Source organism: Hylaeus anthracinus, unplaced genomic scaffold, assembly GCF_026225885.1.
Source record: "Hylaeus anthracinus isolate JK02 unplaced genomic scaffold, UHH_iyHylAnth1.0_haploid 11994, whole genome shotgun sequence".
NCBI lineage: Eukaryota > Metazoa > Arthropoda > Insecta > Hymenoptera > Colletidae > Hylaeus > Hylaeus anthracinus.
The window spans coordinates 3,977,116-3,995,562 of record NW_026534341.1 but is presented as its reverse complement, the minus strand read 5'-3'; the positions used below and the strand labels follow the sequence as shown (position 1 = coordinate 3,995,562).

Sequence of the window (18,447 nt, the reverse complement as noted above, 5' to 3'; positions counted from 1 at the left end):
TTTTCTGCACAAAATGTCAAGCAGTGGGCGTGCGTGTATTCTAAACACCACTTGAAATTCATTCGATGCTAAATATGGAAAACTCCAGTGGGAGATGTCGAACATCATTAAGAAGCTATCTGCTTAGGTGCGCAGTCACGCGAGAGAATATACCTGGAAATTTCTGATATCACGCTTTTGTCCTTTTGTAGCATCGCGAACTGGTTCTCGTTGATAATCTTTGTTGTTTTTACAAATGATGCCGATGCTGACCGCTGTGAAACCGAACGTGGCTTTCAGGACGTGCTCGTCATTTTATACAAATTCTGTATATGTATATATTCTATACATCTTTGGTTTGTTTGATGCCATTTTCTTTGCGAAAAAGTTCAATAGTTCAACGATTCCAATTTTTGTGAAAATTAAATAGTAGAAATTATATGATAATTCATTTAAACAATGTGAAATTAAACCTATAGGTGTTAGTAAAGTTTCTATTTCGAGAAATGTATGAACCATTAACTAAAAATGTAAACCACAGTAACACCGAGCCTTTAAAAGTTTTATTTAATTTTTTGAAAACGACGACACTATCAATTTCGTAAAATAACATTGCAAATTTTCCTGACTCGATTTCAATAGAAACTCCATGCCGCTCAGAAGATAATGAATTTTCGTATCTGACTTTTACATAGATTATGAAATCACCCCAGGCTCTCCGAATAATTTCATGTAACGACGGCTGGATAAGAGATGCAGTCGAATACATAAAAGAAAAAATGAAATTTAAGCACTGGCCGTCAATGAAATCAAACGAAAAAGCAATGTCACGTCTGTAAGTTATTCTAATCGCTGAAAAATTTCCCTGGGCTATTTCCTATTGCGATTCGCATATTTTATTAGTCGCCGACGACTTTTAAAAACCGGATCTGTACGCGTTTACAAAAACCGGATCCATGGATCCCGTTAATTTCCATGAGTTGGTGGTTCCATAGATTAAAATCAGATTCCTTACAAAAGCATTAACGAAACCATGCTCGAATCGAGCGTTTTTTATCTATCGAATTTATCCCAAGGGAAGCGGATACGTTTTACTGTCAGCACGTTTATTCTTGTGCAATAATTGCATACCCACTCGAAAATGCCAATGCGAGACTTGGTAATTTGATCTTTCGTTGGCTGGCATTTGATACACCCATGGAAATTTTTATTTTGCTTCTCGCGAGGGATCCGAGTCCTAAATTCAAATGCATCTGTCTCGCACACAACTAGCAACGAAATGCACCGCTCGATTGCGCACAAGTTGAACTTTCGCACTTTTGTCGGTGGCGCGGATGAAATGTGAGCAGCGAAAACCGTTAAGCAAATCGGCAAGTGTATTCAATTGGTCCGCGCTTATGGCGAAACGCGAAAAGGAAAGCCACGGTGAAAGAATTCCTCTCGTGTAACTATCATTACGCGAATATTTCAAAGAAGTAACGACTCGTTATCGCTACGTATATTTTATAATTTTATGACCGTCTTTGTTGCGCTTGAAAGTATGTCGATCTCTTAGATTCCTTATCAGAACTATCGTTTCTCCCTTTTTCATTACTTTCTGCAGTACTTTCGACAGCACTTTAATTACAATCGTAGACGATCACCGTGCTGTACAATAGCAACTTTAGCAATAGGCACATTTTTTGCTAGTACCGATATCCAACAAGGCGTTACGAGGATCAAACTTTCTACTGGTAATCAGAAATCCGGAAAGTCTCTAAATTAATTTCGTAATATATTATTTAACAATTCTACTTACAATTTATGTGTGAAAATTAAATGACTAAAATTATAAGTCATTCAAAGTTTATAAACCTGACATTTTCTTACTGCCAATTAGTGATTAGATCAAACTTCTGTGCTGAACTAATTTCAAAACGGTGAAATACCTTTTTTCAATGAATGTTTCGTTTTAAATGTTACGTGAATACGTACCAATATTCCTTACAACATTCCACATTGATTCGCTGTCCATTCGCCCCACTTTTAATTTAAACCATTGATAAATGTAAGAAACGATCAAAATCTCAAACAAATTGCTCGACAAGCTTGGCGTCTCTGTAAACTAGCAATAACAAATAATTACATATGCGTGGCTAACGCGAAGAGAGTAATACACGCAACGTATTTACATAAACGAGTAATGAACTCGAGTAATGAACTGGAATGATGAAAAATCAAAGCACGAGCACCGCCCTCTGAGAGTCTCTAGTTGATGCAACTGGAGAAAAAATTGAAGCAAATGATACACTCGAAAAGTACCAGCTTGGCATATTTTCATTACAGAAGCTACTCATCTCGTAGATAAAAATTAAAGCAATTTTAATTTTCTCGACAGTTGTTCAAGATATCGTCAAGATAATAACGGCAGTTACAGAGCACCTGTTTCGAAGATACCTCTTAAGATTTTATTCAGTGGGACGAAAACCGTTCAAATCGCCGCTACCTGCATTTTCAATGAAGGTTTCAGCAGTCCACTGCGGATCATGAACGTGATAAGTATAATTATCGGTCCCAATGTTGCTGACGCTAATCGAGGCATCGACGAGGCACGTATAACCATCGCGGAAGTTCTGAACGCAACCTGCTACAAAGGAAGCTAGAACAGACCAAAGACGAGGGAATTTGGTCAGCAGGCTCGAAATTTTCCAAATTCGATTTTGAAACGTCCTCCATTTAATCTTTAACATGTTAAAGAACTCTGACAGACATCAACTCAGCAAATATTATTTTATAGCTGATAAATGCGAAATACTTGATACAAGAGCAAATTATGTACCTACAATATTATTAGAACGCTATGTATTCATAATACAGTATCGTATAAATTGTACGACGGAACAAATAAAAGTAAATATAGTTAATGATTTTTGTAGACGTATATTCAACCCTCTACTCAAAATATTAATCATTTTTGTAGATAACTCATCTCTTTTCATAATTTTTTTAATTGGAATCGGAAAAGTAGTACACATGACTACATTACACTAACAATAAGATAACAATAAGCGAAGTTTCAATTTTTCACATACTTTAAAGAATGATGGCGTAGGTTGTGGTATAGATTAACCGTAATCTCAAGAGTACGTGAAATGAGATACATTCCGTTATTATTGAGAGTTGGTATTGGAATTATTTGTGATAACGAGGAAAATGGAATTCATGCGCGTCTGAGAAACCAGATACGATCGTAGCTTATGGTTGATGCCCATTGACGTCGGTTTCGACCACGAAGCAAATATTATACGTAAAGAAACTTTATACTACTTTTATATTACGAAATCTTCAGAAAAACTGAAATTAATAAAACGAATTTCAAAGTGCCCTACAATAGTAAAGCAATAAGGGTATCTGCGTACATACAGTAGATTAACAAAATAAAGAATAATAATGGACTCTGAAACCTCTAATTACTTCCTTGAAACGACATAGTTTGCATTATAAAAAGTTAATCTTATGCTCCGTAATGTATTAAAATGTGCATCAGATCTGAAGAGATTGCGTTGCAGGTGCAAGAGTGATAACAATATTACGAGGACCGGTGCAATATACGGAAGATAATCATCAACAGGCGCCGTTTCAGGTTTCATGCCTCCTTATTACCTCGCAGGAGCAGTCGTCGTGATTTAAAGTGACATTCCTCATATGGTCGCCCTCGTCTTCTCGAGGAGTCAGTATCGTACGCGCGAGAGAAAAAAAGATTCTTTCCAAGACTTTTTATCTTACATAACAAGTAATTGTGCACATGTTAATCTTTTTATAGATACTACTAGACATGTTACGCTAATAAAGGAAATCTTTGTTGTTTATTTTCAATGATTTCATTGATTGTTATGGCCACATGAAATTTGTTACGAGTTGGCCACCTGAAAGTCCCTATTTATGTATTATTGTACATGTCTGAGATTATTTGAGCAGATCTCGAAAAAAAAGAGAGTCCAAATGTCTAGATAAACTGTATAAGGTATTCCGAATGGAACGACTAAAAAAGTTGTACGAAAATTGTTCAAGAAGACTTGGGCGCTATTACAAAGATAAATGGAGTATCAAATATTAAAGTATCCTTTGAATTTACACTACTTTTATCTAATTTCGGAGAACACACTACAATAATATCGGTAAAATGAAATATATAAGGTAAATCAAACATTTGTACCCTTTCTTTAGCGGAGAAAATGTAGAAGATGCAATGTACTGTAAATGGTCTAAGACTTTTGCACAGTACTGGAAGAGGAATAAAAATTTTTAAAGAAAGTCTTTCTTTCTTTCGCGCGTACGATAATAATCCCTTAAAAGGCCACGTCGTGTCCGGGGTTGTGCAACCGTCGCGCACGTGCCGTTCCGTCGTTGGATTTATTTACGTTGCGCAATTTTCATGAACCGATCCCAGGTATTAAAGAAATCCATACACCACCGAAAGAAACGAACAATGGCCCGTAGCGGTGGAACGGTGTGCATCGCACATTATGGCAATGCAGCCACGCCGAATGGCCAGTCGACAACCCCTGACAACTTGACGATAAATTGCACGCGGTTGCGTGTGCAGATGTCGGCTGGCTGATGCTACAATGAATCTGCTTAATGGACACGTGCTATCTCTACGTAGTGCTTTGTAATAACCAGCATGGGATGATTGGGTCCAGAGTGACCAGTACTATTTAGGTTGACTCACGGTTCATGGGACTTTAATTTCGTATTGAACACGTCTAATAACTGACCCGCGAATTTTATCCATTTATAATTTAAACGGATATGATAAATATATGTTAAATTTAATCGACAAGTATATGTACTTGTACAAAAGGAAATATTAATAAAATTGTATTAATTAATAGAATATATTTTGCATTCGTTAGTAGAATGCGGGCGTTTATGCAAATTTATATTTTCACAAATATAGCAAGAAGGTTTGCTCATTAAAAAGGTATCTCATTATTTATCATATCCTTTCAGCTCACATAATTGATCTTTTTCATTCCTAATCAAAAGTCTGAAACATTTAAAAATACGGGCTTCGATTGATCTGTGGAAGGAGTTGTAATCTTGCTATCGACGATTGCGAAAGACAATAAAACTCGATGAAAGTTTGTAACGTCCTCTTCCGTCGTTGGAAGGTGGTATTTCGCGAGTTAACGTTCATAAAAGACCTGCGATTCCATGGATATAAAATATAACGACATAGGGCAAATACGCACTTTCTATTGGGTAGTGCATTTGCAGTCGCGTCCCGATTAACGTCGGAAAATTATTACCACACCGTGCCGGACTGCCAGCAATCGTGCAATAGTCGAGAGCAAAGTGACTCCTTCAACGAAACGTACAAACAACAGTTTGTCAATCTTTAATCCTTCTTCAGGACTTCGATGGTTATCTGTTTAACTAAACTTTAACGTCCATCAATCTTGAATGTCGCGAAAAATTCGCAACGAATACAATCAAGCCACGTTGCTCACGCACTCGTGCGAATAATTCCAGAAGGTATTCCTCGGTTTTGCACAATGACAGTCGCGAACTATTGCGAAAACGATTGACTCGTCTTTCTTCAGGATAAAAGGTTACAATGCAACGAGTCATTATTTTCTTTCAATATTCTTATTGTTTTTCCTTTCATTTAAAGTTTCTTTAAAATTCTTTGTCCCGATATTTTCTAACACTATACTTTTGAGAACTGACTCGAGCTAACTCTACATTTCTGTTCGTGAATTGAAATTTGTTTTCTTCCGAATAATTTACTTTTATATTCTCTCTCAAAAAAAAAAAAAAAAGAGAAGTGAATTATTATTTTCGAGAATAACCACCCGTTTCCATGATCGCTACGATTTTAATCCGATAAATTATATAAACCGAATATAATTCATTCACGTTATATTGAGAAAACAAAATCCTAAATATTATTCTGCGCAATATTATACGATATACCGGATGGTCAGGTTCACCGACTGGTCCGAATATAATGCACGGTGCTAGTCGATTAATTAACGATGTTTTCGCGCATATATCATTCCGAATTGTTGAATAAATCATCAACAAATCGATATTTGCGGGTTGCATTTCCGTGACGCATCGGTATTCGTCGTGATTTACGATGAGATTACTTAACGGTTACCAAAGCAATCAGTTATACGATCATCGTGTCTCGATGAATCGGCGCGAGTGCGTAATGTTGCAGACTATGCAGGCGACTACAATCGCGTAGCACGCTTCGGATGAAATTCACCTTGTAGGACAGCTTCGACGGAAAAATACGCAGGAATCGATCGCGACCAGCGAAGATTCAAATATTTTCGCTTTACGGAATGATTCCATCACTCGTCTTTAGTGAAAAACTTATAGACTTCAAAATATGTCAACTTAAACTTGTATTCAACCGAGTCGATCCTTACTTTTCTTTTTCTGTGTGGAATTTTTGGAAAATTATTGTTTTATCGCCGAAAAAGGCCGGGATTCTAAATCGAAGACTTCTATCGTCACAAAATTAGCAACGGAGACTCAGACACACGGAGATTAATATCGTTGCGACGGCATGAAGATGCCGCACAATATTCCGAAGTTGTAACGTCGCGACAGTGCGAAGATGTTGCGACGATGAGAATTATAAAATTTATAAAGTTACTGTTATAAATAAATATTCAGAGGTACTGTTCATTTATAAAATAGTGTTGCGATAATGGTTTCTCCTCGCTGTACGACCCCCCGGCGCAACAATATCTTCCAATTTAAAATAATTTCTCAGAGAATTCATTGTCTTCTGTACGAGAAAAACATGAACAACGTCCTCGAGAAAAGACGACTAGTTAACCATGAAAAGCTAGAAATATATTCCAAGACTTGAATCTAAAAATAAATTCTTCGATTCGGCTAATGAAGCATATTTTCCAACAACACAGAAACCAAAAGAGAAGACGATACTATCGAAACACAGTGCGCGTGTAAAACAGAACAAAAATAGAAAATTATGGAGATCGGGACGGAAAAATCCTTGATTCTCAATCTCAGCGAAAGATCCAAGGCTTTTCATCAGCGTTTTCCTTTGGCTCGATAAATAACGCGCTACAACTCTGTCATATAATACTTGTCGTCGCGATAAATTCATCCCATCGCGAATTTCAATGTCACTGGCAGCGGAAACGCAAATTCTTCGCGTATGAGCGAAGTTCGATGTTTACAGAACAAGTTTGAAGCTACGTCAGACGTGTGTTTCGCAGCGACCTGTCCTTCCTCTAACAGAGTTACATGGAATGGCATAAAAAAGCAGCCATGTTCTAATTGCGAGTTTATCAAATATGAATGTTTCTCCGTGTAATCGCTGAATAACACGATTAGTTCGGAAACAAATTAAACGAACTTCGTCGTCCGGATTGGGTGAAGTTAGGTCCGACAAATTTTAAACGAAGAACAAGGCCGTACGTGCAACGCGCGTTATTTTAATCTGGAGGAAAATAAAACAAAAACGATTAGCATAACGCTCGGCAAGGATGCATCTACGTGAGACTCTTTCGAATTGCTCGATTAACCGGCAACGTATCCACGAATCGCACCAAAACAAGCGTGCCACTCAGAAAAGATGTACGACCGCGTGGGCACATATCTCGTTTAATATCAGGCGTTATTAAAATCAGGCAATGACGAAGGACGATACCATCGAGTCTCGCCGCGGTTCTTTTAAAATTCATCAAACGGTTGCCAACGCGCCGAGTCGTATGAAAGAAACGTGGAATTTCTGAATCAAACCGGAATTGACGCGTATTCCAAGTATGTCGCATGCAAATTTGGCGAATCATTCCCGACACGTTAATATTCTGAACGATGTAGGAAGTCCCGCATTCTGCGAATAATTTCGGCAAGCTGCGGGTACAGTGGCTGAAAAAAATGACAATATTATTACAGTCCTTATTGTTGGATATCAGAGGCACGGATACTACACTATCGAGGTACTTCTGAAGTCTTTACTACTGCAAACTTCCGCAAACACCATTTCAAATAGTCATATATATTAATGTATACATTAATTACATACACTATGTTATTATAATCTTACATCTGAAAAAATGTCTGTAGAAGTTTGCTGTAGTATTGATTTACTAGGAAACCTCTAGGAATACCTACTTAGAATTAGAAAAATGAAGTAAATGAAATCCTAGAAATATAAAGTAACAACAGAGAAGACGATGACCTCGATTTAGACCTCAACTCCATAATTTAAAAATCAAACGATACATGATATACTTTAGTGCTAGTAAAAACAACTTTCTCCAAAAATCCTCTAACTAGGGCGATAATACTTCGGTCAACGACGACACATTAACATCTTAAAAGATTTGCACTTCTTTTTCATAGTGATTCGATTAGAATTAACAGTTGGCAAGAAACATTTACAACGCCGTGCCTTGTTAATGAAACGAGCAACCTCTAAATGCGGTTTGCAAGTTACGAAACACTGTGTGAACTGGTCGATAAAATTTCTTATTCACCAGTCAAGAATTTCATTTTTCAAACATTTACCAACCGTGATTTAAACTTCTGTTCGCTCGGTAGACATTCGTCAAATGACGCAGTATAATAAGCAGTTTTATAGTCGGCCGTTCATTATCACGTTGCAGCGTTTCAATTATGTTCCTCTTTCGGCGCAGGTATTTTCATATTGATGACTTTGGGTTCGCTCAGTCTCGCCACCGGATGCATCCTGTTCGTGTTTCAACCGTACGACCTGCTCTTCAGGCTAAAAGTCATTTTTAGCGAGGGGGGCGAGATTTTCGAAATATGGCGGAAACCTGACGTCAAGCTCTACCTGAAGGTTCACCTTTTCAACGTGACTAATCACGAGGAGTACCTTTCCGGCAAAGAGAGTAAACTCAGGTTTCAAGAACTCGGCCCTTACGTTTACAGGTGAGTGAATTCTAAACGTTACGTTGCTCATAACCACGTGCCCGATTTTGTACAGTTATTAATCATACATTAATTTATTTAGAACAATTTTAATTATTCATTAGTATCCATCGAGTTCCATGTAATATTCATCGATATTGCTGAAAGCAATTGTCTTTTATTTTCTTGTTTCTTTTTGTAAATATTCTCCATGCTTCCTTGTGTTAAGTCAGAGCTCGCTACGCTAAATGAATTATGTGAGTTGATTAAGTATAACGCGTTGCATAGGAAAGTTGATAAGTGTGTTTCGTTAATTTTAGGGAATGTTTAGAACACGGGGATGTTAAGTTCAACAGCAACGGCACTGTAACGGCGCTCGATCTGCATCCGTTGGTCTATGTTCCAGAAATGAGCAACGGAACCGAAGAAGACATAATGATATTACCAAACATCGCGTTATTGGTAAGTAAAACAGCTTGTTTCTATAACGATACTTTTTTCGCTAATGAATCCTTTAATGGTATACATGTAAAAGATTTTCGAACAAGGGCTTTAGAATTTGTTTTTTAATCAAACGCAAATAGTATGGGATAAACTCGACATTTTTATTTAGAATGAAAGTCCATGCGGTTATAATTAATGTAACTAACTAGGCTGGCAGGCGTATTTTATTATTGAACAAAAATCTCTTTTGGAAAATCTTTTATTTATATGTGCCTTCTTTGAATTTATTAATTCCTCTGTAACATGTATATAGACTGCTTAATGTTAAGCACAAGACATTTTACCTGCGAATTTCATCACGGTTAGAAGATTGAAACTCGCTATATTTCATGGCATCTTAGTGTTTTCTCCCACGACTACGACCTAAACTGAATTCCCTATAGACACGATAAAGCCATTACCGATATCTTAGTTCTTATTTATCTGTATCGTCCACAACTATAGCCCTATCAACGTTCTTTGAACGATTCTTATTCGACATAATTTATCCAAACTGTTTTCTCCTCTAGCACGTTCAAATTCTGCTGTCCATAATTTACGAAACCTGACGATTTGCCCTTGATTTACTCGACACAGAAAAGACTATAACTCATACTAAAATAACAAATAAATAACATCATACTAAAATGACAATAAAAGCTCGTGTAAAATTTCTAATTAAAATTCGTGTAATTCAACGTAACAATGCATTTATCAAGTTTAAAGATAAATCCTGCAAATGGGGCACCGAAGAATTATGAAATTCGAGAAACGAGATTAATGAACAAAGTACGATCACGGCCAGCTTGTTCTTATAGAATTGCACACGACGAGACTCGAACAATACTGAATGGCCTATCGATATCTTGGTTTCCCAGCGTTGAACGACTGGGTCAATAATTTATCAACGTTGATTCCTCGAGAAACAACGCGACCATACTTCCGTTCTAGCATCATCGCGAGAGAACCTACACGAGGCGCGATCATTTCACGAGTGAAATGAACATGGAACTTTCGTATGCCCGAAATGATGTAACACATATTAAACGAGTTTTACGATGAATGAACGGAACGTGTAATCGTACGTTCGCTTGTCTCTCTTATCTTTTACGCTTTTCGGTGTTAAGGAAGATATTACGCATTTAGTTGTAACCGAACGTCCCATCATTATGTAAATGAGTAACACTGATCTTCATTGATTATTCAAGCCGTGAATTTGAATCGTCTTGGAACGAATCACGTAGTTAAACAGTAAATTTAACGTTTTCGAGCACAACCTGACCGTCTTCTGAATGATCAAATGAATGTGCCTTTTGGCCTAAAAAAAAAGATGTGTTTCGAGTTTATTGACATTTTTTTTAAGAGGACGATATATTCTCATCGACGTAGCGATGTGGCTGATATAGAAACGAATTCGTTCACGTATGATACTTGTTTGTATCGGGGGAAAGGAACTGTATAAAATTATGTGTGTTTCTGAGGAAATGAGTACCTATTTTATTTAACGAAATATACAAAAATGGTTATCGATAATTTTCATAAATTTTCAAATGTAACGAATTCGAGTTATTGTTTCGCATTTTCAATAAGCTCTGAAGTAATCCGAAGTGACTGTCTTCTTGCATGTTTTTGCGCGGCACCGTAAGGAAAAAGAATTTTGAATATTTTATTTAATAAAGTAAGGGCACGTTCGCATCGATATTATACTTCCTTTTCTCCTAGCTCCATGCGATTGAATTCGTCTTTTTCTTGTGTTTAAATGAGCTACGTTAATAAAAACACATCGATATTGCTAAAATCTTCAAATAAAAAACAAACCTTTTCTTAGAAATTAAAATTTGGATTCTAGCATCTTCATACTTCAAGGTGAATAAATAAAAATTTAACTATTCCATCGCGTCATCTATTGTCCGAATAAAGCTTTATTACATTATCATATCTCTGACATTTGATGATACAAAGCGTATAAAAACGTAAACTTTTCAGTTACGCTATCCCAGCTCTATTCCCAGGCATCCACGGAACTATCAGAAAACTGGCAGAGATATTTTCTCGGAATACAACGATGGTAGAGTGACATTTTTTAACGAAGTACGACTCGCACGGAACGAAATACTATTCGGGGCACATGTGACCCGCGTACCGCGGTGAACGCGTTTAAAGGGAATGTGGTACCGCGAGTAAGCAGAATGTGGCCAATGCTGTGTAGGCTTACGAAAACGTCTGACCCAACACATATCCCGCGATTCGTTCCAGAACTGACCTTTCTTTCTGCCTAGAATACAGTAGCAAGCAAAAGTATCTGTCCGCGACCCGTTCTTGTAACATTTTCTAAATACGAAATTTTGCGAGGAATTTTTCTAAACAAACTAGTGCTTCGTATCGATACATCGATCCGTGACACAGTAGCCGACAACCTGCTGCTCTTTAGCTCAATTATGACGGCTGCGCAACCCAATCAAATTATTTAAATCGCATTTCTATCAAATCTTTCGCAACTTGAATGTGCCCATGTTTCGGATAGCAAAAAAACAGGTAAAGTAGCTTTCTCAACGGAACCTTTCCGTTCTTCGAGTGCACAAAGTTTGGCATATATCATTATACGTGAAGAAATATAAATTTCAGATGCCTGAGTGGGCATGGTTCTTTTTTCTAATAATTTCTAAATGCATGGCAAGAAATTTTTTTAAGTAGTAGATGTGTTTGGTATTAACACACCGATGTGTGCCAGTGGCCGATAATATGCGGTTGCTTGGATTATTTAATTATTGCATTATTTGGATTATTTAATTATTTAATTAATTGCAAAATACGAACTGTATTTATTTTCTTTTTCGAAAACCGATTAAATCGATAAAAATTACCGACATTGTTCCAATAATCCGAAATATTTCTACAAAATTCGAGCAAGATTTAATCGAAACTGTATGAACTACCGTGAGAACCATTATGAAAAATGTGGTTTCCATTAAAACGCGACTAAAGTTTACGGAAATGAAATTGTAATCAACTATTCCGATTCGTAATACCCCTTAGCATCCAAAGTGCAGACCAAAATCTTCCGTCTTTTGTCTATTCTAGCCTCTTTTGTATCAGTTTGCGTTCAGACTTCCGCGATGGAGATACGTGCCTCGTCGATGTCTCGAGCAATGTCAACAACATTGGATCCAATAATTATACTTATCACGTCCATGATCCGCAGTAGACTGCTGACGCCTTCATTGAAAATGCAGGCAACACTGTATACCGCGATTTGGACGGTTTCTGTCCCTCGGAAGACAATCTTAGGAGCTATCTTCCAAGCAATCGCGCCAAGAAATGCTTTGCACAATGCTGCTTTTTTCACGCATGCTTTTTTTATATTTGTTACGCGAGGAAATGACTTTACTGATCGGCTTTGATCGTATCATCGTCGTAGGAATTAAATCTGATATTAATGGAAGAACTCAAGGTTTGATTACGAAGCTTGTTACAGGTCATCCCGACAAAGTCGCAAAAAAAGAATCGGAAATGTGAGATTATGATCCAATTGTAACGATGACAAAAACAAAACAGAACTTATAAGAGGAATTGTCATGTTCGCGGAAAGATGTTGTTTACCGATCATTATAAAGTCTTGTATTACGTTGCCTATTACCGCTGCAATTAAATATTCATGATACTGCGACGTATTCCATCTCCTGATTATTTTAGAATTTCCTGGAATAAATATAGATGGTTTTATTGTTAATTAACAAAGTCAGCGTAATCGTTATGGGCGCTTAAAAGGCATCGACTCTTTTTTCCTACGTTAAAAAAGTGAGTTTTATTTTTGTTACTATTTTTGTCGTTGCAAGTACAATTTTAAGGAACATGATAAGAATCGCGTTCTGCCATCACGAGCTCAGTGCGATCATTGCTTTTGCAATCTTCAATCACTCCTGAAAGCAGAAGTTGTTCACGTGCGGTTTTTTCACCGGTGGTCGCTACATACACGGAAACGTGTTGCGCGCCTTTCACACTTGATGCAACCGATTAACTAACAGTTTCATTAAACAGAAAGCTGCATAGCGTGGTCCATCGGAAATAGAACGTTGAATTATATACCTGAACAAGTAAAACCGAAAAGATAATCCGAACCGCAACTATTCTTTACATAAGATTAAAGACTGACGTAACAAGAAGTGTTCGCCATAGTGAAATCGTCGATTTCGATAATCATTTTCGAATGCATAAAAACGAAAGTAGACGAATAATTAAATACATTGCTAATCCCATTTAGAGAAAGGAGGCCAGCTTCGTTTCAGAAAACGTCGATGGTCTAAAATGTATTGAAAAATCATTTTTAGAAGAATTATTTCAACATCTCGTTTACCTTGCAAATGACAAAATTGTAAAACAACGTGCAAAGCAATGATACAAATAACGTAATGTTGCGAAGTGACATAACATGAGTTTATTAGGTGTATATTTGATAAACTTTGCTTTTACTCGAAGAGAATTGATTCCCTGTAGCGATCAATTATTCAATTGTAATAAACGTGTACGACTAATACTATTAGTCGAGAACGACAGTATATAATTATTTAGCAGGAATACATTGTCGCGATAAATTACGCGTTTTATGTTCATTCAAGAAGGACTCGTGCCGGCCTTGTTCGTTTCTAGAATTTCCTCGACTCGTGGAAGAGAGTTGACGACGACACTAAACTGCGTGACACATCTCTGTTTCCCTGGAAAATATTGTGGAAACTCGCAGAGTCACGCTACATTTGAAAAAAATACTATTTTCTAAGCTTGTACAATAAATCTCCATTCGACGCACGATGGCATTCTTAGGGAATGTATCATGCACCAGGAAAAATACGTGCGATTTTAATTTTGCAATTAATTTAAATACTGTAATCAGGTCGGCCATTATATCTGAAAATGAGTAGTGATAATTTAATTTTCCAATGATATAATAGGCTCGCCAGATTAATAAATGTCACGAGCTAGTTATTACGTAAAAGATTTTTACATAAGTTAGAAATTTTACTCGCTCTATACGGGCCAAAAATTGTTATTTTTAAAACGTGTACAATCAATTTCCATTCGACGTACGAACACATTCCTAGCAAGCGCATCATGTATGTACCGGAAAAGATACGCGTGAGTTTAATTTTGCAATTAATTTAAATACTGTAATGTCAAGTTGACAACTATAATTGAAAGTAAACATTGGCAATAATATCGATATTAAGGCAAGATTGGCACGAGATTGGCACACGAGTATGTCGTGCACTAATCATACCTTAATTGGAGTTTTAATACACTTTTGGAGATCCAAAAATATTATTTTCTATGTGCGTACAATAAATCTCCATTCAACGCACGAAGACATTCTTAAGGAATGTATCACGGCGTGCACTGAGAAAGCATAGCGCGAGTTGCGACGAATCAACGTTTCGTGACAAAAAAAGAACTAACATCTAGTTCTTGTCACTACGTGATACCTTCGAACTTAATGTTTGCTTTTAATCCCATTATATTTATTGTAACTAGTTTGTTACAACTACTCCATGAACTACTTCATGTCTTCCGAATTATTTCAAAATGTCTTCTTCTTTTTTGTAGCTTGAAATAATTGTATACAGGTGTTTGATTACTGATTAATCACAAAATGTGTTCACTTCTAGGGAGAGTATTTATTATTAAGAAAATTCAATGTTTTGACTAATTGTTGATCTTTTCGACTATTCTAAATATAATTGGTATGATTACATGAATAAAATATCAAAAATATATATATATACAATATCAAATAATGCATATATTATAGATACTAGAAACCAGAAAGAAAATATAGAAAACATATAGAAAAATAAAATCGAGTATCTCTATATATCTTTTTAACATTTATTTAATCCTGTTTATGTTATTTTTTGTATATTTTATATTTCATTAAGAGAACCAACAATTTAATAAAACGTACAAGTTTTTCAATAATAAAGCCTCTGTTGAGATTTATTTTAGTCTAAATTATTTCACAATTCTGATGGTAGAAAGATACGATAGAAAGGTTCCATAACTGCCGAACGACTTAATGACCCGTCTCGACGAAATTCTTGCGTTTCATAACTATGATGGCCTAGCGAAAAGTGGCACTTTATTGCAATGCCGCACCGCGCTCGTGCGATTAGGAAATGACGACCGTGAAGGAGAAAATTCAATGTTCAATTGGAAACTTTGATGCATATACGATCATCGAACGCCATATGATCAGGGTTAATAATTGTTGCTCAATTTCCACGCTCAATTACAGCAAAAATGACTGATATCAACACGACCTCGTGAGCTATTGGTCGACGGGTTTGCAAAAAAAAAAAAAAAAAAAAATAATTAAACAACCAATCACTGGTTGCAAACATACCGAATGTACACGTGTTCAGAGGACACAAATATTCCCAACTGCCCGATAGACTCAGACAGGATGTCATGCGAACATCTTTTTTCATTCGCATAATCGTCGATTTCCGTCGTTACACGCATGCAACCAATTAAATCGCAGAATAATAATCTAGACCAACTTTGCTTCATCTCTTTCTACGTACGATCTTACTCCTTTTAATCGAAGAACCTCGCGATCTAACCGTGCACGTGAAGAAGAAGAATACGAAATTAGAATCTGATCAATTGACTCCTGTTTTTGCAATTATTAAAATAGAATAACAAAAACCAGGCGATTTTCACAAATAAAAATATATTCTGTGAAGCCAAAGAAACAATTTTTCAATGCCATTTGCACGTGAAAAATCATAGAAGCAGAAACAAAATGGATGACTCCGACATAAGGAATATTTCCTCTTCGATTCAAAAAGTAGCAATAATGAAATAAATGCGGCATAGTGTTGTAATAAATGCTTCATTTGACACTGTTCAACAGTTATAGCTGTGGATATTTGTACAAATGAATATTTTCACAGAAACAGAAACAAGAAAGCACACCCTATCTTCTAAACGAAATAATCTGCATACTATTCTTGTTATTTTCTACGTCTCGCAGATATCCCCATACTTCCACTTGGCATAATTGCATAAAATCGGCAGTCCAGTTATAGCCATTTTTGCGTTGCAGTAATGTGCAGTTGTTCACCTTCACACCAGGTGCTTAAAATGGTCACCTTCGGGCCAAATACAAGTGTACAGACGTCGTGTCGTAGAGTTTCTCAATCTTTCAAATATCCCAGCCATTCGTAGAATTCGTTAGCAGCCTTCTCGTATACGTTGCAAAATTGTCACAACACTTGAAGTGAGTGTCGAATAAAGAAATATTTTTAAACGGCCCTCTGATATAAAAATGCAACTTCGATCCATTGAACGAGCAAATTAAGCTATAGGTCCTGTGAGATTTATTCACCTGTTAGAAAATCGTTCGTTCAAGGACTGTCTGGAACGAGAGAAAAGAAAAGGAAAGAAAGGAAAAGGAGAAAGAAAGCGAGAGGGAGAGTGAGCGAGTAGAATGTAAAGCAAGTCCTTGTTCTTGGCAGTTAGCCGAGTAATAAATCAATCCAACCAGTGCAGCGTTTTATAGAAAACTAATATTAAACTGAATTTATTTCGCTACATCTTTCAACTGTATACTTAATAACAAGACCAATTTATTTGTAATTAGAAACTGTAGGATGGCATAGCTACAAGTGTATTGTAATTCGTGCAATTATATGAAGAGAAATACACCTAGTATTTGAAAATTAGGAAGCCAATGGGAAATTGGTAGCATTTTCTAGGTAAGATTCATTTTTAAATGAATCTTATCTACCCTTACTGTTTCAAAATTCGATCCTTTCCTTTATTACAAAATTTTAAGAATACTGTCCTAAAATGTCATGACCAAATTCGATATTCGACACTTTTCTTAAATTTTGATCATTTAATAATACGGTTAAATATCGATGAATAATTATAATTCTACTTCAGAATAAACAAATTAGTTCAACATGCTTACCGTTATCATGTATAAAAACGTTAAAAATCCACGATTATTTGTTATGTAAAGTAAATATTCTTTAAAAAAATCTGTTTTTCTTCCGTGGATAAAATAATAGACCCTTGACTCGTCTACTGGTGTAACGAGCAACCATTAAAAGGGAGAAATTAAATCAATTCCCCTGATGCTCGTTATAAGCTGGTTCGAGTACGCTCACTCAACGGTTCGCGAACTTGAAAACGCTTGAAAACATTTCAATACCCGTTACGTTTCATTGAAAGAGTCATTTCTTCAATGGTGAAGAAACACGTATACGAACGTATGCATTTCTCGAGTCACTCCGATGCTCGTTCGCAGCGGTTCAGGTACAACCAGGCATAATTTGTGAAGTGCATCCTTATGTAACACGTGTATGTAACACGTTACGCATGCATATGTATATAGAGTCGACAGGAATGTTGATTTGAAGCGTACGAGACTCTCATCTTACATGACTTGGTAAATGCGTGGCAATTGCGACAGCGTCAATGAACTTTCACTGACAATAAGAACAACGGAAGTTCAAGAACCGTTCTGTTTACGTTTATTAGGGATACGATAATTTCTTTTAATTCGACACCGTACGGAACGGAATGGAATAATAAACTCGCCTAACGCCGAGATACGGAAATGAATAATGGTCGCGCGTACCAACCAACCCCTTCAATGTTTCGCGATAACGAATAATTGCTAATTAAGTGTTAGTACATACGCGGCTCTCAATTACCGATTTCTGTACAATGTTATTGATAGTGTCTTAGTACGCGCATGTACTGGCTCAATTAATTTGTGAGAAAAGGTTCCTCGTTTCAAAAGTGTCTGAACGAAGTGTCTTTCTTTTCTGTTACAGAGTATCACGAATGTAATGAGGGATGCAACGTATTTTACTAGATTCGGTTTGAACATGCTGATTCTCCACACGGACACGCATCCTTTAGTTAAAATGACCGCGCGAGAATTTATGTTCGGCTACGAATCCTCCCTTGTCACTTTGGGCAATAAGATGATGCCAAGTTGGATCAAGTTCGACAAGTTGGGTCTCATCGATAGAGTGAGTCTCTATTTGCAAATAATTGGCTACATCTTTATTTTCG

General features: G+C 36.6%; 1 protein-coding gene across 2 annotated transcripts in view; it reads left to right on the top strand.

The window, feature by feature from the left end:
• Positions 1-18,447, top strand: part of LOC128889064 (scavenger receptor class B member 1-like) — a 48,454-nt gene that overhangs the window by 26,616 nt on the left and 3,391 nt on the right. For both annotated transcript variants that reach the window (XM_054146379.1, XM_054146378.1), the window contains exons 2-4: positions 8,649-8,904; positions 9,204-9,345; positions 18,204-18,404. In XM_054146379.1, coding sequence (XP_054002354.1) covers positions 8,649-8,904; positions 9,204-9,345; positions 18,204-18,404 — 599 coding nt within the window. The remainder of the gene's footprint in view (positions 1-8,648; positions 8,905-9,203; positions 9,346-18,203; positions 18,405-18,447) is intronic.